This window comes from Cricetulus griseus, chromosome 4, assembly GCF_003668045.3.
Source record: "Cricetulus griseus strain 17A/GY chromosome 4, alternate assembly CriGri-PICRH-1.0, whole genome shotgun sequence".
NCBI lineage: Eukaryota > Metazoa > Chordata > Mammalia > Rodentia > Cricetidae > Cricetulus > Cricetulus griseus.
The window spans coordinates 184,878,133-184,903,797 of NC_048597.1; the positions used below are offsets into that span (position 1 = coordinate 184,878,133).

The 25,665-nt window shown below is 39.9% G+C and overlaps 1 protein-coding gene across 2 annotated transcripts in view; it reads right to left on the reverse strand.

Annotated features, from left to right (window-relative positions):
* The window catches only part of Unc13c (unc-13 homolog C), a 401,427-nt gene that overhangs the window by 18,465 nt on the left and 357,297 nt on the right, over positions 1 to 25,665 (reverse strand). For both annotated transcript variants that reach the window (XM_035444481.1, XM_035444480.1), the window contains 2 exons: positions 24,746 to 24,826; positions 14,962 to 15,109 (listed from right to left, as the gene is read on the reverse strand). In XM_035444481.1, coding sequence (XP_035300372.1) covers positions 14,962 to 15,109; positions 24,746 to 24,826 — 229 coding nt within the window. The remainder of the gene's footprint in view (positions 1 to 14,961; positions 15,110 to 24,745; positions 24,827 to 25,665) is intronic.

A 25,665-nucleotide genomic window follows, 5' to 3' on the forward strand; every position in this document is an offset into this window, starting at 1 on the left:
GCTGTACACAGCATTTTTAGTGTCTGGTAAAAGCTGAAAAATGTTCCTTACTTAGACTAAATGCTGAACAATCAGGAAACCTAACAGACCAATAATAACAATATTGAAAAGTTAATAGAACAAAAACTTCCTAAAAACTCAGGACAAAATGCAGTGCTAAATTCCATTAAACATCCAATGAAGCACCAATACCAATCCTCTTTAAATTATTCTCCCAAACAGAAGACAAAGGAATTCTTCCAGAGACATCCTATGGGGTCAGTGTTACCTCTAAATAAAACCAGAGGAAGAAATAGCAATGATAACAACAAAAATAACTAAAGGTCAATAGATTTGATAAACATCAATGCAAAAAAAAATCCACAGAGTCCTAGCAAAACAAATTCAACAGTGCATTAAAAAGATCTTAGGGATGTTGGGCCTAGGGAGATGGTTCAGCGGTTAAGAGCACTTGTTGCTCTTGAAGGAGACTGGGGTTTGGTACCCAGCACCCACATGATGGCTCACAATCATCTGTATCTCCAGTTCCAGAGGATCCAATGCTGCCTTCTGGCCTCCACAGGCACCAGGCACACATGTAGTTCACATATATACATGCAGGAAAAATGCATATATGTAAAATAAATGAATCTATTTTAGGATCTCTGGAATACAAAGAAGGTTCAATAAACTAAAATAAATAAAATGCTAAACAGATTAAGTAGAAATATGCCTCCACATAATCATTTATAAAATGCTAACAACTAACATTATACTGAATATGGAGATATTAGACATTTTTTTATATAAGAGCTAGATCCTGTTAATTTCAGCTGAACTCAGTCATGACAATGTTTGAGCAAAATTTCCAACTCATTCAGTTAAAATACCCAAGCTACGCACTCACTAGACCACTCCCAACTACTGCTGAAGTCATATCTAATATTAAGGACTTCAAAGTCCTTTATAGCCTTCATTCTTATTATGCTTTCAGTAAATATATTGTGTAAATCATTTAGTCACTTTCAAGAGATGGAGCAATCAATAAAATAGAAATTGAGATCAAGTATATGTTATTGGAAAATTGAATCTTCCCAAATTCCCAATAATGACATAATGGAAGCTACTCAAGAATGTGGGATTACTTCTGGGGAAAGTATATACAACTGCATTAGAAAAGCCTCTCTTAGCTTGAATGCTGGGAAGTGTGCTTCTGTGAAGTTTTCACAATAAAAATAAGAGTGGAAAACACAACTGTTTTACATAGTCTAAGCAACTATGTAAATTAAGAATCAAGTTATATAGTATTTGTTATGTACTAAGCATTGTTGAACAGCCCCATATATTAATCCATTGCATCTTTTCACCAACCACACTTGGGGCTTCTATCATCACCCTACTTTTACAGGTGAGGAAACAGGCATGAAGTTAAATTACTTAGAGAACATAGTGAAAAATGTAAGCACCACACTTAAATAAATTAACAATAGAATACATTTACTGAAGAAGTTCAACGTATTTGATAAAGTGACAAAATTTAGCATGTATTTATATTTCATTTGGATAAGAGAAAATAATATTTTGGACCCCAGGGTTATTCATTTAAAACAACAAGAGGAGGACAAGGCAGAATTCTACAGAAGTGTAGAACTTCACTATACCCAGCAGTAGCTCTAAGCCACTAAAGATAATACCTGAGGTGGATAAGGGCATCCTAGGCTTCTCCACCAGCTCTCAGGGGCAGGATAGTCCAATCTCTACCTCTGACTGCCTGATTCACACTAGCACAAAACCTCATCTTCCCGGAGTTAGAGTGACTCACTCGTCCTGGGTACCAAGACCAGTTTTATTTTCTCACGAATGGAAAAGTGAACAATGAATCATCTTTTCCCCCTTAAAAAGGATATTCAATTATTCATTAATGCATTGACCAACTTGACTCATTGGGGTAATTTATTATTGAATATAGCAGTATTGTACACAGGAAGGTCTACTTTTTTATGTGACAGAAGTAAAATAAGCTTGCCATTTCACACAATTCTGACCTGCATTCTAAATACTTACCCTATACCCACAGACAAGTATAGCTGCCACCTCTCATCAAAGAAGCTTTTCTTTGAAGTTGACAGAGACCATTACAGAAACCACAGCTGGTCAAAATACAAAGAACAACTGATCGAGGTGTACCCAGGCCCAGTGGTTACATCTACAATACAACTCCTGCACCGAAGGCTCAGGGAACATTACAGAAGATGGGGTAGAAAGATGGTCAAAGTGAGCGGACCCAAAAGTCTGTGAGATTATGCCTTCTAGAAATGACAGGGAAGGAACACTCATGATATCTCAATAATATGGTGACCCAAACAAGACCTGAGTAAGGAAAACACCAACAGACATGCCATCATAGAAGGGGAAAATCTAAAGGGGCCCCACCCAGAGACAAAGATCTACAGAAAACGAATGACAGTTGAGAGGGAGAACTAGTTATTTCCAGGGTTGAGCATCTAAATGGTTATCAGTCCTGAAATCATATACACACCTAGCAACACTAAATGGTGTTAGCAGGTTGTATTTATATATTCATACATTCATATATACATGCAATAACAACAAGGAAAAGAGAATGAATTTGAGAGACAATGAATTTGAGAAGGAGTGGCGGGGGTCAAGTGAGACATTAGAGGGAAGAAAAGAAAGGGGAATTATGGAATTATATTTAAAACACACATTACCAAAAGAAGTGATAGGTAAGTATCAGAGGGTGGAGATAGGGAGCCAGATAGAGGTGACTGTATTATTGTCACTCTGCCTCCCTCCCAGTTAGATTGCTGAAAGGGCTCTGGTGAAGAACTCCCACCCTACCTGAAATGCTTATGAGTAAATGCTGGGAAGAGAGAAGAGGTGTGTAGTGTATGGGGTGTACAGAGGCATCAGGGCCAATCACCAAAGACTTAATTGTGAAATTATTATTTCAGTGTAGAAAGTATAGAAATGATATAATCTTTAAAATGTTCCAAATCTATACTTTAGCCACAGTGTCTTTTATATTAGTTGTTTTGGGAAAATCATCTTAATAACAATTGGTCGGTGGTTGTTTTTAAGAATGTTTTTAGTTCTGCACCCCACTTTTTAATGTCATTGTTTGGTGTTTTGGTGGCTAGCTTCTTGAGTTCACTGTATATTTTGGAAATCAGCCCTCTGTCTGATGTGGGGTTGGTGAAGATCTTTTCCCATTCTGTGGGCTGTCTTACTGTGTCCTTTGCCTTACAGAAGTTTCTTAATTTTAGAAGGTCCCATTTATTAATTGTTGATCTCAGTGTCTGTGCTACTGGCATTATGTTCAGGAAGTGGTCTCCTGTACCAATTCATTCAGAGGTACCTCCAACTTTCTCTTCTAAGAGGTTCAATGTGGCTGGATTTATGTTGAGATGACTACCTTATATTGCCATCCTAGAGCCTTCATCCAGTGGCTGATGGAAGCAGAGGCAGACATCCACAGATATACACTGAACTGAACTCTGGAAACCAGTTGCAGAGAGGGAGGAGTGAAGAGCAATGAGGTCAAGACAGGGCAGGTGAAACCCACAGAATCAGCTGACCTGAAGAAGGGGAAGCACATGGACCCCAGACTGCTGTCTGGGAGGCCAGCATGGGACTGATCCAGACCCCTGAACGTGGATGTCAATGAGGAGGCCTCAGCACTCTATGGGACCTCTGGTAGTGGATCAGTATTTATCCCTGGTATAAGGACAGACTTTGGGAGCCCATTCCACATGGCGGGATGCTCTCTCAGCCTGGACACATGGGGGAGGGCATAGGCCCTGCCAGGATGATATGACAGACTTTGGGGATTCCCCCATGGAGTGCCTTACCCTTCCTGGGGAGCAGAGGGTGGATGGGATGGGGGACTGGTGGGAGGTGGGGGAGAAGGGGAGGGAGAGGGATTGACATGTGAAACAGACTGGTTTCTAATTTGAACTAATAAAAAATAATTTCTTGGGGAAAAAAAAGAATGGGGGAAGAAAGTAGCATTCCTTTTTTCTGTAGAGTCTGAGCCAACGGAAACCTTGGTCATATGATGTTTCAGTGGTTTTTGAACCAGTAGGAAAAAATTCCCTCTATTTCACTAAAGAAGTAGTTACATAAAATCCACAGGATATCATAGTCTCAAGCTAGCTGTGTTTAATGTCACATGACTGTAATCTTAGCACTTGGGAAACAGGCAGGAGGGTGTCAAGTTTAAGGCTAGCATGGACTACAAAGAGATATTAAAAAAAACATAATGACCAACTATAATTGACATCTAAATTTGAATCCCAATGAATATTTTTATAAAATCTAAAGGAGCCATAAATAATTGCCATAAGGAACTAAATTATTTGGGTAGTGTCTAGACATTCTGCTGTGAAAAATCCATCTTGGAGTGATGCTTTCATGAATGGAAGCTGAATTAGTGAGTGAATCAGTTACATCACTGAGCAGCTAGGGAATTCTGTTTTTTTTCTTCCAAGTTCCCAGGAACATTCAGTTGACTTGGTTAGAGTCTGACTCATCTCCATATTTTATTATCACCTGTGACTGATACAGGATTCATGACGACTCCTTCTTATGGAATACAAGATCAGGATAACATTATCCCTGTAAGAGGAATCACCAACTTAAACTAAGAAGGTTATGGCTTACACTAAAATAAAATAAACAAGAAAACAAAAAAATGGAAGCCAATAAATTTAAAACACTCCATTATAAATGGAAGCTTTAATATGTAAATCCCTTGGACTTATGAACTCCAAGAAGAAAAAAACGATATTTGAGAAAGGAATCTAGTTTGTGCAACCAGGAAGGACCAGATGAACAAGGCAAACTAGAAGGAGAAGGGTCTAGAAACAACCAGGACACAACAAGGTGACAAAAGGCTTTTCTTAACAGTGATCTCAAGTCTGAATAGACAAATTAAAAGAGAGAGTGGTTAAATGAACAAAAATGTAAGACCTTGCCCATGTTGTGTCCAAGAGACTCTCCAAGGACAGGTATAAAGTCAAGTGAAGGACAGAAGCTCTCTATGCACATAGAAGTCAAAAGCCAACAGGAGCTCCCATGTTTATGTCACACAAAAATGGACTTGGGTTGGATCTGAAGGAGCATGTATCAGTTGCGAATAAATATACATGCAGCCAACATTAAAACAACTAAGTACAAGAAGAAAAAATGAATAGATCCAGAGGTAGAGACAAGCGATGAGCCCTTGGTTCTCTGCAGTAGAAAGATGTGTAGGAAGAAAACAAACAGGGACCTTTAACTATGCCTTAGACCAAATGGATCAAGGAAAATTTCAGAACATGGGCTGGGATCACAGCTCAGTGGGATCGAAGCTCAGTGGGATCATAGCTCAGTGTCACAAGCATAAGGACCTGAGCTTGAGTCCTTAGAATCCACAGAGAACAGATGTAATAGCACATGTCTGTAAACTCAGTGCTCCAACTGGGAGATGGGCGAATGAGATGGAATAATCTTTGGTGACAACTTGTGCAGCTGTGAACTTGAGACACTATGTCAACCAAGGACCAACATCCATCTGAGGTTGCCCTCTGACCTCCATATGTACAATGTGGCATGAACATCCCCTGCCTCCCATATTCCTCTCAAATAGTCAAATGTAAGTAAACTACCTGGCTTCAAATATATTAGAAAATTATAGTAAACAAGAAATATGGTACATGAAAAAAACATAGAACCCAAATAGAGCAGGATAGCAAGTCTAAAGATAAAGAAATGAGAACCCACTGGTCTAGGGGTTGAGAGAAAATATTTGCAAAGTATATGTCTGACATGGGGTTGACATCTAGAACATATAGAGAACTGTATAGCCTCAGTAGCAAAACCTTACATAACCCCATTAAAAGGAAACAATGCATATAAATAGATGTTTCCAAAAGGAAAAAATCCCAATAGCCAATAGGTACAGAGATCTACATTCTCCCAGGGCAATGCAAATCACAGTCAAATTATGTAGTACTTTCTAAGGGTAACTATGGGTCTCTAACACCACTGCTATTGCCACTTCTGTTTTAGGTCTGAGTAAAAAAGAACATAGAGGTTGTAATCAGAGAAAGGAGACATTATTATGGGCCTCCAGCTAACAAGTGTTGGTCAGGAGAAATGAGAAGTCTTGCATAGTGTTAGTGGTGATGTGAAGTAGAGCAGCCATTTAGGAAATTGCTTGGGAAAATTACAAATAGAATTGCCATATAATCCAGCAGTCCAGATACTGAGTATGTATGCATTCAAAGGGGATAAAATCAGTATGCCTAGGAGATATCAGCACGCCCAAGCTCATTACTGAACTCTGCAGTAGCCAGGAAATAGAAACAACCAGTATGTCCATCAAAGGATGGATGGATAAGCAACACTGGCCATATGAAGTACAAAGTCAAGTACTATTTAGCATGAACTATCCAAATTTTAAGGTACTAATGTGCTGTTATTCTAGATTTCTTCCTTAGAGACAGGGTCTCCCTATAAAGCTCTGGCTGTCCCTCTGTGTCTGGAACTCACTGTGTAGACCAGGCCAGCCTTGGACTCACAGAGATCCACCCGCTTCCCATCTCCCATCTGCCCAGTGGACACAGTGGAGAAGAGTCTGTGTGCAAGCCAGGAGAACAGCCCTCAGCAGAACAGAACCAGTCATCTCTGACCATAGAGTGCCTGATCTCCAGACTTGTGAGAAATAGACCTGTGTTTCAGCTACCAGCTTACTGTACTTTGCATGGCTCCCTGAGCCTGCTGAAGCTCAGGACAGCTCTAAGAAGCCCTCCCTCCCTCCCTCCCTCCTCCCTCCCTCTCCTCCCTCCCTCCCTCCCTCCTCCCTCCCTCCCCCCCTCCCTCCCTCCCTCCCTCCCTCCCTTCCATCTCTGCTTCTCTTTGAGGGCTAGCAGCTTGCTGTGTGTTGTGGACCCTGCTCTTTCTCTGGACCTCATGTCTCTTTCCTGAAGCCTCCTTCCTTCCTGCAGCATTAATGTCTCCTTTCTCTGATTATAACCTCTATGTTCTTTTCTACTCAGACCTAAAACAGAAGTGGCAATAACAGTGGTGTTAGAGTCTCATAGTTACCTTATAAAGTACTACACAATGTTGCTTTACAAACAATTCAGAGATTCCTTCCCTTGCCTTCCCCTTCTACCTTCCTCCCTAGTCTTCCTTTTCCTCCTCCTCCTGTTTCTTCACTGTCCCCATGACCGACCCCACCTCTCCTTTCTCTTGTATCTCAGGGTATTCTCAAACTTGCCATGTAGCCAAAGATGACCTTGAACTTTTGATCCCCATGCTTTCACCTCCAAAATGACAGGATTACAGGGTTGTGCCACCTTGTCTGATTCATCAGTGCTGCACACAGAGCCTGGTGCTTCATGTACAATGTGCAAGCGTGCTGCCAACTAAGCTACATCCCCAGCCTCATAATTTTCTCAATATTAATCAAAGCACTATATAATGAATGACTGGTAAATTTATCCATTGAATGAGTTTTGTAAGTTTTCAGCTACATAGACAGTGGCTGTATGCATGGAGGTATTGTGTTTGGACCTTTGCTTCAGCGAGTTACCTATCTACAGAGTAATTCTGAGACCCTCTGAACCAAACAAGAAAATTTAACCCTGTTATTTATGTCATTTTGCAGATGAAAACCCAGGGTCCCAAAAGACTTAAAAAAATCTATCACTTTGAATTAATTACACCTTGGCAAGCAATCAATCAAGCCATAATTTACTTTGTGGAGCAAAGTGTGTTCATCGTATTTCTTTCTTAAATAAAAATTAAGGTTCAAAAAGAAAATACCTGAACATTTTGGGATATTTTGAAGGTGGATAGATTCATAAAGACATAGAAAATATCTACCATGATTTATCACATAATTGACATTTTAGAATTTTTGGAAATAAATTTATATAATCTTTATTAATTTAATAACACTGTCCATGCCATGCAGTTGCTGAAGGATTCCAATCTCGAATCTTCCTTTATCTTTTCTCTTCTAGTGCCACCACCAAATTTCCCCTCATCTCCCACTTAGATTCTTTGCAAGAGTCTCTGAAATATCTGCCTGTATATTGCATCCGCTGTCTATTTTCCACATTTGATTTTTTGCTCATATTGTTAATGATATCCATTTTTCTTGGGTGCAATGACTATCTCAAAAGGGCTTCTGGAAGCAATGTGGATATGTGACACCAAGTATTCAATGACCTCTGTCTGAGTTTGTAGTATTTTTCTGAGGTTTGATTAAGGGAAAAAAACCCTAAAACTTAAAGGCACTCACAAATGGCAATAAAACCCCAATGAAGGGTTATAATAATTTGATGTCATCTCGAATGCCAGATGTTTCTGTTTTTCTGAAAAAAGTACAGGGATCACTTTCATAATTTATTTAGATCAAGCTTCCATTTTCGAGTCAGGGAAAACTAAGTCAAGATGTCAGGAATCCCAGTGCCAGGATAACTGGAGAATGAGATCTGCCTTGCACTCAGGAAAAAAAAACTGAAGAAAAAAAACACACACAGAATTAATGTATGTGGGAAGTGTTACAAAAATTAATCTTTCAGGTAGTTGTGGCAAACACAGAATTCAAAAACAAGGGAACTCCACTTTGACGAGGCAGGAGTCTGGGTGTGGTGGTGAGCCAGTGCAAAGGGAAGCCTAATGTCCTCACAGGTCTGCAGCATACTGCTCTTCCCACACTGTTGGGATTCTCAGACATTCAAATAGCTCACTGAAGCTTCCCAGATATTCCAACCTGACTTCAAATTTCCATACCAGACGAAATACTGGGCAAGGGGAGCTGTCTGTAAAAAAAATGGCACTTGGGGTCATGAAGTCCTGGCCAGAGCAAAAACATTCTTGTGGGAAGCTCTTGGTTACCCTGGATAACTCAGGTGTCAAAACCCAAACATTTCTGTTCCTCTGAGAGTCACTCTGAAGACTGACCTGCCTAGGTGTTAATCTTTGATGACTCAAATGAAACAGTTGTCACCAATTAAAATAATCTAGCAAATTTTTAAAATCTATCTTCATATTAATAGAAAAGAGACAAAAACTCAAATTAGAGTCATCTTAGCATGGCTTAGAAGGTAACTGTTGCTGATCATGGTCTGTAAGGAGGCAGGGGAAGATGCCCTGTCTGGAAAGCTTGACTATGGAATCTAGAAGGTCCGAGTTCTCAAAAGAGGGTCACACTGAGAGTAGGCCTGGAGTCTGAGGGTACAGGCAGCCCCTGGGCTACACCTGGATGTGTCTGAAGACTCTGGTCTGACTTGATCTTCCTTCTTGTGAACTTCTGAGGGGCTGTTCACAGCCTGAACTACACCAGCAAATACACAGGCATATCCACAATGTAGCACACAGAGCCTGGGCTCATGGGAAGAGGGAAGCAGGCTGAGAGGGCAAAGGAAATCATTCTGCACAGTGGTGGACAGAGCTCTTCAAAATGTCTGAAATAAGAGGGCAAGTTCATCTCCCACAAGGGCCTGAACTAAACCAGTAGTAAACCACTTTTTCCTAGTTGCTTTTGACTTTTATGTGACAGATTGAATAAAACATGGTTTTAAGAGTTTGATAAAAATCAATAATCTAATTTTATCTAACTCTACCTCTCCAGTGGCACTCACTATCTCCTCCCTTGAATGATAAGTAATAAATTGTATCAGTCATAAAATCCCAAGCTTTTTCCAACTCTAAATATCTCTTCCCTCTGTCTCTGTCTGTCTCTGTTACTCTCATTCTGTCTCTCACAGCATTCCACAGTTTTCTAGCACAAGACCATGGACAGCAGTCTTCAATGAAGATTGTGATCAGATAAACTTAAACGGAAGGGATGCTATACAACTTATAACTGCATAAATTAAAATATTAGGACCCCATTATATCACACAATTTAAAATATTTATGTTTACATCAAGAACTCTTATTTGTCCTAAGAGTTTGTGATTTGTAGCTGTCCAAGTATGGTAGTTGGCCAAGAATGTGCCAAGTGTTTAGATTTCAAGAATGAATGAACAGAAACCTTGTGAGAAGACAGAATTATCAGATAGCAACTATGATATGACTCCTTGCATGGGAATGTTACAAAATGAATACTTGGCTGGTGGAGGATGAGGGTGAAAGAGTAGGATAGGAAGGGAGATGAACCAGCAATACCCCTCATAACAACACGTGTGTAGATGCCAGGGGGAGGAAATCAGGCTACATACAAAAGGGTTGCCTAACAGCAGGAGGGTTTTCCTTACATTCAACTTAGGTTCCTAAGGTATGAACGTGTCCAGTATTTAAAAGTGCCCTTGTTTCTGTGCATGCCCAATAACTAGAAGGAATGAGAGGGGGACATTTAGCCTTTGCCATCTTGACATAACCATAGTTGTATCTGGAAAGAGGTAATCTTAACTGAGAAAATGCTTCTATAAGATTGGTCTGTAGTGAAGTTAATGACTGATGTGGGAGGGCCCTGTTCACTGCAGGTGGTACCACCCATGGGTAGGTGGTCTTGGGATGTATAAGAAAGCAGGCTGAATAAGCCATGAGGAGCCAAAGCAGTGTGGAGTATTCCTCCATGGTCTTTGTCTCAAGTTTTTGCTTTGGCTTCCTCCAATGATGGACTATGATGAAGTGTAAGCCAAATAAACTCTTTTCTCTCAAAGTTGCTTTTGCTCATGGTGTTTATCACAGCAGTAGAAACCCTAAGACAGAGAGGACTCTGGAAAACAAATGGCAAAGTTAACAAGTTTGGAGTCACTTGGAGGAAAACAAAATTATCAACTTAGAGTTTGGATACTGAACAAGGAGGAGATTTTATTTATATTAAAATGCGTGGTAGTGTTGATGAGATGTCTCAGAGGATAAAGGCACTTGCCACCAAGGTCAACAGCCTGGGTTTGGTTTCCCAGGACCCACATGATAGAAGGACAGAACCAAGTCCCACAAGCTGTCCATATGCTGGAGACAGATGTGCCCTCCCCCTACCTTAGGTATAATAAAATGTTTAAAACACAGAATAGGGCAGAAGATAAAGTAGCACCAGTTATTTAATGTGAGGTAGAAAGTTGTGGGATGCCCTAACATAGCCATGGATGGTAGTAATGAAGGGTATTGCCTCTGCCATCAAAGTAAACAGCTCAAAACTTGACCACATTTCTGAATCCATGTGTGACTCTGTATCTTTATCTGGGAGGTGTGAGGTGTCATTATTTCTGTAGGATTTCAGGAGGAACATCATAGTTGTTGCTGAGTAATAACAGATGTGTGCCTGTCTCCCTGTAACCTTACCTAGCATGCTTTCCCTTGCTTGGAAAGCAGGTCTCTTGCTGAGAGCTGGTCCCAGCATACTTCCTATTAAAGCTATCTGTGTTCAGCTCTTCATCTGACTTACGATGCCCCTTGGGTTTTGTGAAGAGAATGTCATTGTACTGTGACATCCTAGAAGACAAGCTTCATGTATTCTTACTTCTCTGCTTGTGCCTCTAGAGAAAGGTTGAGCCACTTAAGTGATCTCTGGGGACAGTCCATGATGGATCTATTGGAAAGAGTCAGATCATTGGCCATTTCTGAGCGCTTATAAGCTAAAATGAGAAACAAACTTTTAAAAACCATTATGAAGGTAGAAATGGTTGGGTATGTTAATGGTACTTCTCCACACACTGAAGACATTCCAAATGTTCTCCCAGAGATGACCATCAGAGGCCCTTGGGACTCAAAGCTCATGTCTGTGTTTAAATACTAGTTAATTTTGTTTTGTTAATAAAATATTTTCAAGTTCTTCCTATATCTCTGGTAAGAAAGAAAACAAAATAAAAAAATCCATTTTATAATGAAATGCATCTGATGATGTCTTCTTTACTGCCCTGAGCACATCTTTTATATCTTGAGGAAAATAACTAAAGGTAATTAATGGTTCCTCTAGTAATATGACTCCAGAAGAATGTATATTTGAGAAGCTCCCAACTTTCACTGCTAACAATAAGAATGTGCTTAGGTAACTCATTTGTCTCTTAAACTTTCCATATTTGATGCCATATATGGTCACAAATAACACAATCTATGCTAAATTATAAAAATTATGTAACTACAATTGACCAGAGTCTATGCAACCATAGTAGAATATAATGATTATATTGAAGTCAACTCATAGAATCAAAGATGTGAGTCTAAAGCTATCTGCTTTCTGTTTTCAAATTAAAATACATTAGATTCTACTTCTACTGAATATAAATTGGGAAAGTGTTGGAGATTATCTGTTTTCAGACATTTTAATGAGCAGAAGCTCAAAGATTTTACTCAAAAGAGGCAAAAAATGTTCTTTGAATAAAAGCACTTTTGTTCATAGATTTTAATTCACACAGTCATTAACTGGAAGAGATTATTTTCCTTTATGAGACAATTGCAGCTTAGACATAAAATATTCCCATTCTGTGAAGAGCTTTTGTGTTCTACATTCTTTGTGTTCTAACAAAATCTCAGATAAGGAAACAGAATGCAGCTCAGGATGGCTCAGCAATGAATCATCCTGTATCTCCTTCCAGACCGTGTTACCCATTGAATAAACTCCATTTAATATGTTCAAGACATATACATTTTTTTACTATCTGTGGCACTATGAAATATTTTCAAGATCTCATGGTTTAATGAAATAGCTATTAGGAAAAGCACTTTCTTCCTGGACCAATATTGTAATCAAGATGCAAGAAATGCATTTGGACCAGCTTCTAAAACTGAAAGCCATGCATCCTCCAAGGAGAAGTGACAGTGACAGAAAGGGACATTTTTTTTCAAGCCAACTCCCCATCTCAAACCACCAAGTTAACTCCTGGGTAAAGAAAATATCAAACTTGATACAAACATCAAAATGATTCCTTCTAATTTCACTCCAAACCTACTGCAGTATTTATGCATGTTAATTCTTCAGAGAAACCTAAGGCTCTTTGCACTAAGCCTAGAGAGCCAAATTAAAAGAATTATTGTCAACATGGTTATTGTGTAGGGACTTTAAAACTTCAAGTGCAAATGTTTGCTTGCCTGTCAGATTCTGTATTCAAAACACTTCCTTTTGTTCCCTCATAACCCAACTGACTTTTCTCCCTTTCCCACTAACCAGGGCTTCCAGCTTCCATGCTGTGGCCCCATAGGTTCATGTGCATTGATACTTTGTCCCCAGCTGAGGGAGGACTTGAGGTGGGTTCTAAATGGAAAAAGTGAATCACTGGAGGTATCTCTGAGGTCCGATAGCCCTGATCCACTTTCTGTCTGCTCCATGTTGCCTAACCAGAAATGGAATCTGACATTCCTCTCTGCAGTGCCTTCCCCACCATCATGGGTCATATACGTTCATATTGTGAACAACCCAACTCCAGCCCCCCCATGCCCTGCCCCTGTTAAGTTACTTCTTTTCGGTATTTGATCACAACAAGAAAACTAGTACAGAGACATACTTATTTTTTATGTCATTTTTGTGTGTTCTGTGTATAGCAAGATGACTGCAGCATCCTTGAGCACTGACTAGAAGAGGCTGGAAACACAGCCCCTGTTCTCTGATAGACACCCAAGCTTTCCAGACACTGCCTAATTTCTGTGACAGTCCCCTCTGCATGCAAAACCACTGAGCTAGATCAACTCATAAATGACACCACAGTCCCTGCAGGATGCTGCTCACTTTATGGATTGGGTTGGAGGTGATTCTCAATAAACATCTGCCACATGAATATGAATATGGAGTAAGATGGTGCCTTGGCATTGCAGCGCATTGTTGGGATATTAAGTACTCATCAGCTGAGCCCAGTTTCACCTAAGACCTTAGGAAGCCTTCTATATCCAGTTTGGACTTAGGATTTATTTTCTAGCATTTGGTTGGGATAGAAGGAGAAGAAAATGTTCTAGTATGGTAGATTTCATTTGAACTCTGGCTCATAAATTTCTAATGAGACATAAAGAAAAAGAATCAGTATTTTTCTTTTCTTGCTTTTTCTTTTTTTGCTACTGATGATACTTAAAATGTAATCCATATAGAGAACAGGGGAGAAGAAAAAGAGGGTAGAATAGGAGAGAAAAGGGAGAGAAAAAGAAGAAAGGGAAAAGTGAGCAAGATAATCCAATTTATGAAAAAGTTAATTCAAATAATCTTTTTAAAGGAAGCATGTCTTTCAACTTGAACATAGCCCAAAGAAATTATTAAATTAAAAGTAACTGACATTTTCCTTCAATATAATATTACAATTTGTCTAACAGAGACAGAGAATATAGGAGAGAAAATGATGAGAAATAAATCTTACAAAAAGGAAAAGAAAAAAAAAACAGTTGAATTTTGTTAATTGCTTCCATGTAAAGTTAAGGTGTCATAAGACAGATGACACAACCAATGTGATAGATCTCTCTAGAGTCATGTAGTTGTCACATTTCCATCAAGGGGGTGTGTGCTGGAGTTGAGAGTATAGATCTAGACATGGACTTGAAAAAACAGAATCTGGCTCCCCGCTCCCCATTTAAGCAAACAACCCTGAGTTTGAGTTCTCCCATAACAGAACCTGAGACAAACATTCAAGAGTGGGAAGAAGTCTACTTAGAGTCACATGCCACCGCTGCACATAGTGCTGAGGGAGTCTACCTGAGAAGGCATCCAGTGAAACACTAGGTAGGGGAGGGAGGAAGTGAGAGGAGGAGAAAGAAAGGAAACTAGAATGGAAAATGCTACCAGCCACCCACCCAAGCCTTGTTCTGGAACTCTGGGGTGAGTACAGAGACTAAACATCACAGTTGGTAAAATATCTCCTTTTGTCTAAGCCATCAACTTGCTCTTCTTTTTTTTCAATCTATAAAGAGTGCTGAAAGCTGTGGTTATTCTCTGCTAATGCAAACCCTCTATTTTTAACTGTGTTTTATGCTGGGTGCTATTTCAGGTAACGGTGAGGTTGATCAGTGAACGTTGCTCTCGGGTCAAGAGCTACTTACTCTGTGAGCTTTGTGTCTCTATGAACTTCTTGATCAAAGCATCAGTAGTTTGTGTGTAGAGGCTGAGAGCGTATCTCAGGGAATGAAGGTCTGGGCTTTTCTCCAGAAAATTCTTCTTCAGGCCATTTCCTCCAGCATGGAAATATTGCTAAAAAGGAGAAAAGGAAAGTTATATGAGCAAATGATTTAGGAGGAAACAATGAGGGAAGAAATTTATTACTCTAATAGTGGAGCTTAAAACAATTCCATTAGGTAAGTTGTCAACTAAGTACATAGAAAGAGTGTACCATTTGTCCAGTTCTAAGTCATCAACAGCTAATGTAGGTTCAAGACAGATCTAGAGAGGCCTAAGCTGTTTTCTTTTCATTTAAAATGTCAGTTATACAAATGAGTCATGAAGGTACAGTGGTTAGAATCCTTCCAGAATGACAGGCTTCAGTGAGCATGATCGACTTGATTATTAATTTTTGTTTTCAAAGAACTTTATAAAGAAGGTAGACCATGTTACATATTTTACAGATACCCAACTTTGTTCATTCTCTAATTATGCTGCTGTGCAGGTATGGACCAACCTGAGGTAGCACAGTGCTCCCTGGAAACCTAAAACATCCAGTTTGTTTTTATATGCTGTCAACCAGTAAATTCAAAACATCTCAGTTTTTATACACAGTAAAGTAGAATATATACTGATTGACCATCAATGTTGACATTGAGGGATGTTAGCATTCTTCAAATTGTGCTGTGGCATACACAGACATCTTTATGAAAGTTGGATGCCTTTGTTGTAGGTGATGGGACTATAGACATTTTCTATTGATACAAGATATTTATAATATTCCATTAAGTTTAGATGAACGATTTTCCCTCAGGCTCTTCTTATATTGACAGTGCTAGATTTGGAACCTAAGCCCTCTTCTGTGACTATGGTCCTCTGGTATCTATGATTGTCAACATTTTCAGTATCTGTAATGTTCTCCAATGTTAACTGAACATTTGAGGATAGTTTCTTAACTACTAAGATATCTTTACAGTCCCCTGTTGAATTTTTTGATCTTATAAAATATTGAAGCACTTTGTATATGGATAGTATTTGTTGAAGACTAGGAGACTGAAATTAATTTGAATATTGATGGGTGAAAACTATGTGATAGTTTCTTGAAAAAAACAAGACAGGACATTTGATGGAGAAAAATTATTAAATGGAAATACCAAAGGATGAAGGTTCAGCTTGGTTTTGCCTCTATATCACCTTGGGGGATAACCCTCTGGAGGCCTGTTTCTATGACGAACCAGAGAGCCATTTGAAGAGATGGCTGGAGCCAACAACAAGAGGGGACTCTGGAGAGACAGACATTCTCTACTCAGTGTTTCTCATGTTAGCTGCAGTCTGATCAAATCTGCATACAAGTGCTTGGAGATTATAATAAAAGGAAGGGTCACCAAAGATGATAAAATTTTACCATGTATAAGGAAAATTGTGCTAAAAAATTTATTGGACATTCTGTCTTAAATGTCCATCACTCCACCCTTTCTCCTCATCTTTGATCTATTATTAAAAATATGATTGTAGACCAATAATGTGAATACTTTTGCACATGGAAATGCACAAATTACTTCTACTGAATACAAGTGATTGCTGTTCTGTACCCAAGCCTTTTCTTGCCTCTATTTGTATAACTGATGTATTAGTTTAGCTTTCCTATTGCTTCTATGCATTTTGTTCTTTAGATTTTATTGTGAATTAATTTCAACATTTTACTGGCTTGTAAACCAGACAATGAGTTAAATGACATTTTGGACATGTTTTTATAACTGTGCCATTATATTGTCTTCTAGAAACTATCCTATTAATTAACAGCATGGGTGACTGCTTTTATGAAGTCAGCCACAGTTCCTAATGTATTGCTTGTGAAGCAAAGGCCATGGACAGTGGGTCTGGACAGCCTCAGTGGTACTGTTTGTATTGTTGCCCATTTTTTCCTCTCTGTCTTGGGAAAAATTCACTAAATCTCTACCATAAACTGGACTTTAGTCTGTCACATGGCCCAGAGATCATCCCATAGGAAAGAAGAGTTTTCTGTAAGTTATGCTGAACAGGTGGGAGGAATAATCATCTCTTTAGTGAGAAAAGTGTTTTTCTTTCCTAGAATCCCTGCTCTCTTTAAAGTTGAAAGAGAGTTACCATTAGGTTTGGATGGATCTGTCTTTCTGAGTCCTAATTAAGAAATTCTTAGCTTTCCCATTTTCTTTTCTTCTGTATCTTTCTTTTGGATGCTGGCCAGAGCCTAAGTACATTTTCTCTGACACTTGAGACTTTTTTTACTCTTTCTCTAAAGCTCCTCCTCTCCCCACCATGGCTGAACTTTATGCCAAGTTAACACAAATGGCAAAGCTTTTTCTTTTCCCTTTCTTTACCTCCATCTCTCTGAGAAACAGCTGAGGTTTTCAGCTCTCCTGCCATGGTGTTTTTCTTTTAAACTTGAATTAAAATTGTCTTTGAGCATTAAAAAAGTTATTTGGTAATATACACAACAGAGGAGAACAAATGACCTTACTGTGGAGGGGGTCAGTGAAAGCTTCTGAGGAAATTCTGAAGGAATGGTACATCTGTTCCATAGGACTGTTAGTCTTTATGTTGGAGATGAAGTCTCATGTAGTTCAGGAAGTGCTTGAACTCAATATACAGAGCTGAGGATGACCTTGAACTTCTTAGCCTCCTGCCTCCACCTCCAGGGTGCTTTGATTACAGATGAGCTACACCACACTTAGATTATGCTTTGCTGGAGCTAGAACCCAGGGCTTCATGTGTGCTAGTCAAGCACTCTACTGAGTCACATTCCCAAGCCAGTACTATTTTTCATTTCAGCAGCCACTAGATAACCCACGGCAGTGCAGTGAGCTAGACAGTGGACTATTTCATACTATATCACCACCAGGAACCCTGGGGGTCTCACGTTGTCTAGCAAGAACACTGTGGTTCTAGCAAGAACTGATGCTTCTAACACTGTGCTTCTCCCCTACAGCATCACAAATGCTGTCTGCCATTTTTTTTCTATTCTAATTTCTAAATCGTATTCCCTAGAATAAACACATTGCCTCAAGGCAGAGCAAGTCCTAGAAAAGCAAAGAAAGACCACAGGCTCAGAGATGCAGAAAGCTTTTTGACATAGTCAAGGGCTTGGGACTTGGTAAAGACATCTATTTAACCCTCTCCCAATAGTCCTTGTCTCCGTAAGTCATCTATTTTGCAGACCTTTATGAACTGTTCTGAGGATACAATGGTCCCAAGGAACAGGGTTTTGGAAACCTGGGAAAGAATAACATGACCAGACTTGACACAATTGAGAGATTTTTAAAGGCCTAGGAGTAGCCATGAGGGAAAGGAACAAGGATTCAAGTACAAAGACATAAGTTATGTGTTCATCCTTGAACCCTTTATAATAACCCTATAGGAAGACATGCTTTTCCGCTAAGGCATTATTTTATATAACTAGAGGAACTGGGAGTGCTAATCATGAGACAATATAGAAATAAGCTCTGGGTTCCTTCCTGAGTATAGCAAGGGTCTCCCTGGAGTTTTCAGGGATGCTTAACTGACTTCTTCCTTTTGGCCAGAGTCTCGTTATGAATTCTGTTAAGGGCCCTTCAGGCAGGGTATTAAGAGAGCAGATTGGTTGGGTCAGAAATGATGGCTTTGCTTTCAGAGAGCACTTTGTAGCAGGGGATGCTATGAAACTGGAATCTTGGATAGACAGTAATGCTGTAAGGGAGAACACAAGCCATGGGGAGCAGTGAGTAGAAACAGCCAGAGACACAAACGACACAGCCACTGGCTTCACAGTCAGTGAAGGAAATGATTTCTGCGCTTATGGAAGTACAGACTCCAGAGACATCCTTTTATATAAATCTTTCACCTCTAGTTGGAGCTGGGTGACAGCACCCAAGAGAAAGAAATCAAGAGGAAGAGGCCAAGGGTATAGCGCGAACCTTGACACTCAAGAGATTTCACATAGTCTTGACCCTTTGCCAGCCTGACTGAACAATATAGAGCGGGATGTGTATTTAGCTGAAGCTTGAAGAACATCTGTGAGACAGTGAAAGCCTTAAGTCTTAAACAAATGCCAGAGTCCACAGCTCAGCACAGCTCAGTTCTCCTTTCATTATCGTGAATTACACACCAGAAGGAAATTACATGCTACAGGGGAATTATATGCTGGAAGAAAATTTGAAAATGTGAGGTTTTGAGGCTTTCTGAAGGTTTCCCTCATGCATGTAGAAGTAGATTCTTTTCCATCGACTATAAATAAAAGACAGAGGGTCAATTGCTTCCTACTGTCTGGCTAGCCATATGACCAAAGACCCACCAATTTGGCCTCTTTAGACACTCTACACTGCAACAAATTAAGATAATTAAAAGAAGTCAGGGTAAGTTATTTCTTTCTCATTAAAGAAAATTTTGAGTTCTCTGTTGGGGCACGGGGGGAAAGTTGGTTATTCACAAGGGACATGGTTCCAAACTGCCTGCACCTGGCCCTGTGTTGGCTGATGCTCTACTATGTACTTTGGGTGACAAAGGAAGAAAGCATACCTATCAAATATGTCCTTGAAGTTGATACAAAGTTCAAGGTTATTACATGGATGATAATGGTGGCAGCAAAATCATAATACTCTGGAATGATAAATCTGTATTTACTAAATGACATGGCAGAAAGATCATGGATAGACCTATATTCATAAACCTCTGGATTAGCCTAGGATACTTCTCCCTCTTGTCCCTAAGCTCACTGCAAGTCCCAGTGCCTCTCCCCTTATCATGTCACTTACTTTGTTCTTTCATATTTTGTCACTATACAACCAACCCTCTTGATGATGGCCCTAATCTATGACTTAGCTGTAACTGATCTCTGACTTGATCTTGAACTACGCAATCTATTTTGCATATTTCCATAAAATGCTATGATGAAATGATATTTTAAGGAAGTCATACTTTCAGGTCATCAGTGAGTCCTCTTTTATAAATATACCAAGAACACAAAATTATTTGACTTTCAACACAGACATTTAATGTCAATCAATCCCACTTTACACTGCTTCAATCTGCCAATTCCCAGTAACACCAGCCCAGGCCTCCAAATGATCTATCTGGATCCCACACTCCTGTCTTAGGCCTTTCTATGGGAATTCCTTTCTTTCTGCATATGTTTATGCTGTGAGTTTCTCCCACATAAAACTTCTAATCAACCCACTGACCTCCCACACAGTTTTCCAGACCATGATAGCTCTCTCCAAACTCCTGACCTCTCCAGGTTGAGGAAACTTTTCTAAATATCTACTAATTTCTTTTTCTTTCAAAGAAGATTTTACTTATTAATAAATGTGTCGATATGTACATACTTGAAGGGGCACTGGAACCCTTCAAAATGGAGTTATAGATATTCACAAGCAACCAGTATGGGTGCTGGGATGTAAACTTAACAGCCTCTAGAAGAGATCAGTGTTCCTAACCCAGAGCCATTTCTTCAGGCCCTTTTACCGCTTTCTGTCTGTGCTCTTCAACTGGTAATTGAACCACCTGCCCCACCTCTTATACCATTGTATGTTAACACCCAGCCACATTTAGCTTTCAATATACCTCTTTCATCTTTTAATCTAGACTGGACATTCCCTCAGGGAAGGAACAGCAGTGCTTCCCAAATGGGGCATTTCTGGGGGCAGTTAATGGATCCCACTGGTTTGTACTCTTACAGGGAGAATGTGTTGTGATAAATAGAAAGTCAGAAGGCCAGTGGCCTAGACACTAAGACCCTGACCCACAGCCTGGGAAAGAGTCAGACTTACAGGAACTCCACTGGGAAGATGGAAGACCCTAAAGGAAAGGATGGAAACACTGTAGAATTGTGGGACCTTGGCTTTCATGATAAAAAGTACATTTTCACCAAGACCCACTCCTCAGAAGATATGAAAGTTAACATTTATGATGAGTATGTGCCGTGATGCCTTCAGCGAGAACTCACCTAGTTTCTTACTGACCCTCCAGGCGGCAGTGAGTGGGGCCATTACATGTGAGTCATCCACTATCCGATTTTCTACTCACCAGTGACAGAGTTTCCTTTATGATCCCAAGAATTTTATTTGTATGCACCTCCATAGTCACCCTCTGGCAAAGTCTTTCCTGTCAGACTCTGTAAAACTGTGGCTTTACTAACACCAGGGTAGGCGAATCTATCCTACTGACTAGAAGTTGGGAAGAGTAGCATTGAGCACCATGTGCTATTATCTTAAACTTAGCTGGAGATCCCTCACCCCTGGTTGCAGAAACCACAGAAAGCAAAGCACTTTAGACTTGACTTGTGCTTTGTGCGAAAAGAATTATATTGCTAAATATAAAATCAGGAAAAATATTGTCTGGATGCTGAGCAAACCATTTTCTTCATCCCCATAAAATCCTGTGACCCCCTTCTGGCTCTTCATTGTTGATCATTTACAGTCTGTTTTTACTGATGTACTGGAACATGCAAATGCTTTTTCCACAAGTCTGCAAGGAGAGTTCCCTTTTTAGTTCCATGTACTATTTTAACTGCAAGTTCTCATTACAGTTTTTACTTTAAACTGTTACATACATTTGGCACACTCACGTAGATAACTCATTATGCAGACTTAGATACGAGTTTCGCCTCCCTTTAACCTGTAGAGGTTTTTTAAATACACTAACTTGATATTCTAAGGATTATTTTCTACCTGTCTTGATTCCTCTTGTATGCATCAGATCAGAACTGCTGATCTCACTCACTGTCTTTTAGAGTTTTCTTTTCCCTGACAAGTTGAAGTGGAGATTCTTGACTTTGATGTTTAAATTTGGGCATTCCAGCCTCTATCTAGTGTCCCTTTCTTGCTTTGTTATACTTGGTCTACTTTAGTCTATTCTTCATCTAGACTGTCTGAGGGTTTCAGGGTGGTGATACATTCCCTCTCAGCAGTCATGTCTTTTTTTCTCAGACCCAGGAAATGACTTCTGTCAGTTTATTCTCTCTTCAGTCCCTACACCCTCCAGCATCCTCATCCCCCATGAATGCATTAGCATAGACTTATAGAGAGAACTTGTTCACTACCCTTTCTGCATCTCCCTGGACTTTGACCAAGTACTTGTGTTTCTCAATTGTTGCTATTTTTGTTCCTATTTCAAAGACCCTTGGTCTCCACTTACTTCTTCATTATTCACCAGCCTTTCTATGTACAGTGAGCTCTCAGGTAATGACTTTTGAATTGCAATGCTGCAGACAAGGTAGGTTATTATATTCTTCCCATAAGCAGCTGAATTCTAAATAATGCACGGACTAAGTAAAGTCTGAAAACCGTGCAATGATAAAAAGAAGATGTGGAAAAGTTGTCACTGAAATTGGATAATGGAGAAGAGTAATGGATGGAATTTCAGAAGTGTGCACTGTCATTCAAAACCCATGCTTAGCTATCTTGCTGGCTCTTGAATACAAATAATGGTGTTACCTAGGACTAGGGAAAAAGGGAATAGAAATTTGTTCAGTCTAACATGCAGGGCATTTATGAGAATCAGATGAGGCAAAGCATACATATGAGAAAGATTTGGCAAATGCCAATACCAGTTCAGTCTGTCTTTTATAAACCCCACAGCATTCTCCTTAGCATTTCTTCCCTATTCTCAGCTTATTGGACTTAATTGACCTAAGGAAGAATGAAGGTCATCCCTTTGGCAGCCTTTGGGAGCCAGCTCAGTGGTACTTGCTGCTTGGCTTTAAGAACATCTTTCTCGGATGTGTGATAGGTAGGGTTTTAGTTGGGGCTGGTGGTGGTAGGGGAGGAGGAGGGGAGGGAGAGGGAACTTGGATTGTCATGCAAAACAATCTTGTTTCTAATTCAAATAAAAAAATCTGCAAAAAAAAAAAAAAAAGAGAACATCTTTCTCCTGAAGCTCAACTGTGTTGTAGAGTTCTTTGACAAGGTTCTAGACAATCGTGGAAGCTTTAGTCTTTAAAGTTAAGCTTGGGAAAACTGATTATAGAATTCAGGTAAAAATTTAGGCAGACAGATAGACCACTAGGGTCAGGAGAATCTCCTAGAAGGCACAATGGTCTGAACAGAGTGATTCCTAGAGAAACAGTTGGCATCATAGAAATTAGGGATGAGGGGAAGTGGGAGCCCTCAGCTCTGGAGGACAAGTCAGACTCCAGCCCTAGACAGTAATGATGATTTGGAAACAGCTAATGGGGGTCACAGGCAACAGGTAGGAGTTTTGTTTCCAAAGAACCCACAAGTGCCATGTGGCTGAGACTGAGTTAAAGATTTGCACCTATCACAGATGCTAGGATATTTGAGACACTGAGATGTAGTTAGAAGGGATTCATTTGAGGACTGAGGTTGTCTTACAGTTTGGGGGAGCATTCAGCCTGCAGGCAATGGGCATGTGCTCTCAGTCAGAGTAATTAGAAGATGATGAGATTAGAGGCAGGAGTCAGATTGACCAATACATTGATTGACACTATTTCCACAGGACACATTCCATTTTCTCACTTAAAGCATGATTTCTAGCGAAATACAGGAGAGGCTGAACTCAAATCCTAAAATGTTCTTTTCTTTTCAGAATACATTCTAATGTGTTTACTTTTTCCTAGCCCTTATTTCTTATTTATAGCTAAGAGCACCCCCATGACTCCACACTTCAGTCAATTCCTATTGCGATTTTTTGAAAACTTTCAGAAAAAAAATTGGTTTTGGATTTTTCCTGTATTTTTTTGTTGTCACCCTTCCATATCATTTTATAACACCAGGTAAAGTGGAGATGGCCCAGGACTCTGGACAATGAGGTGGGGTGGATGAAGTAGTCAATAGCTCTTCACTGTGCTAGACATGCTATAGGATCAGTGCTGTTTTCAATGAGTGGAATCAGCAGACATAGTTTAGGAAGTGAATTTACTTTTCTAACCCTTTAATAAATGTAACACACACACACACACACACACACACACACACACACACACACACACACACACACCACATTCTCTCTTTTTCACATACACTTACACCCAAACCACACATGTGCAGTTTCTCTTTCATACCCCCACAGGCTCTCTCCCACACAAGCACACATGCATAACATATATCTACATACCCAAACCACACACGACACACATGACACACATGCGCACACACATGCATACCACACACAGCACAACCCATTCACACACACAACCATACACACACACACACACACGCACACAAATTATTTGGAAAGAACGAACACTTTGAGACCCATACACATTTAACTCTCTCTTCAATACTTGCTGTCAGTCTTTTGCTATGTGGGTAAAATGCTTGAAGAACAAAACTTCTAGGTTTTCAGTGGAATGTACAATGAAATTTTATTGTATTGCTAAGAGAGAGTAGGAGGTTGGTATTTTTAAAAATGATTTCCACAGCCATTGAAATCCTTAGTACAAAGTATCTAACTTTAAAATTCTCCGGAACCATCTGTTCAACTGCATTGGCAGGGGGTAGGGGTATATATCTTTCTCTGAGAATGTATGTGATGATATAAGTTTCATTCACATTTTTCTAGAGAGACACAGAGCAAGAAATATAAAAGTGTGTTATGGCTGAAGTAAGGGAGATGAATATGCTGGATCTGGAAAATATCTGGAATGTATCTAATTGACGATTTCCCGATCACAGCTGGGGCAGTTGCACAGTGGGGAGGCCAGACTGTGGAGAGCTGAGGTGACCTCAGTAAATATCCAGGGATACCATATCCTACCTTGATAGTGGCCAAGACCACCTCCATTATTGCACACTGTCTTGGTGTCAGGCCCTTGGCATCTTCTCGAATCATGTGCTCCTGGGAAGACAGGTGAAAAACTGCTCAGAAGGTGACAGATGCATTTATTCAGTTATCTTCAAACACAATCTGTACAGTTCCCACATACAAACATCTAAAATACCTTCTTCAGGGGCTGGGGAGATGGTTCAGCAGTTAACAACACTTACTGCTCTTGCAGAGGACCTGGGTTCTGTTCCCAGCACCCATGTGGCAGCTCACAACCATCTAATTCCAGTTCCAGGGGATCTGGTGTCCCTTTTTGGCCTCTAAAAGCATTGTATGCACAGGGTGCTCTTATATACATGAAGGGAAAACACTCACACATATGAAAATAAGAATAAAAATAAATCTCGGCCATTTTGTCACAGTTTTGATAAATATCCATTTGTCAAAGGAGACCTAAGCTATCTAATTAAAAATGGAACTCTGGCAGAGGTGTCCCATTATTTATATTCCAAATAAATGTTAAATGAAAAGATAAAGTAACCAGAAAACTGTGTCCCAAAGGCTTTTCACATTAATTCCTTGACTTGTGTTCTGTCCATCTGAAGAATTCAGGACAACAAGGGGATTAAGGAGGCCAGGTTCAGTTTCCCAATCATCACGGATGCAGTGTGTTTTAAGTATAATATCCACCACCCTCCTGATGTTCATCCCTTACTGGGAGGAACCTCAAAGAATAAATCAAATTGGGCTGTAGACATTTTCAGTCTTTCATTTTAATACATTAGGCTGATTTTAAGATTCTAACTAGAGCTGGGCGTTGGTTGCACATGCCTTTTATCCCAGCACTCAGGAGGCAGAGGCAGGCGGATCCCTATGAGTTCAAGGCCAGCCTGGTCTCCAGAGCGAGTGCC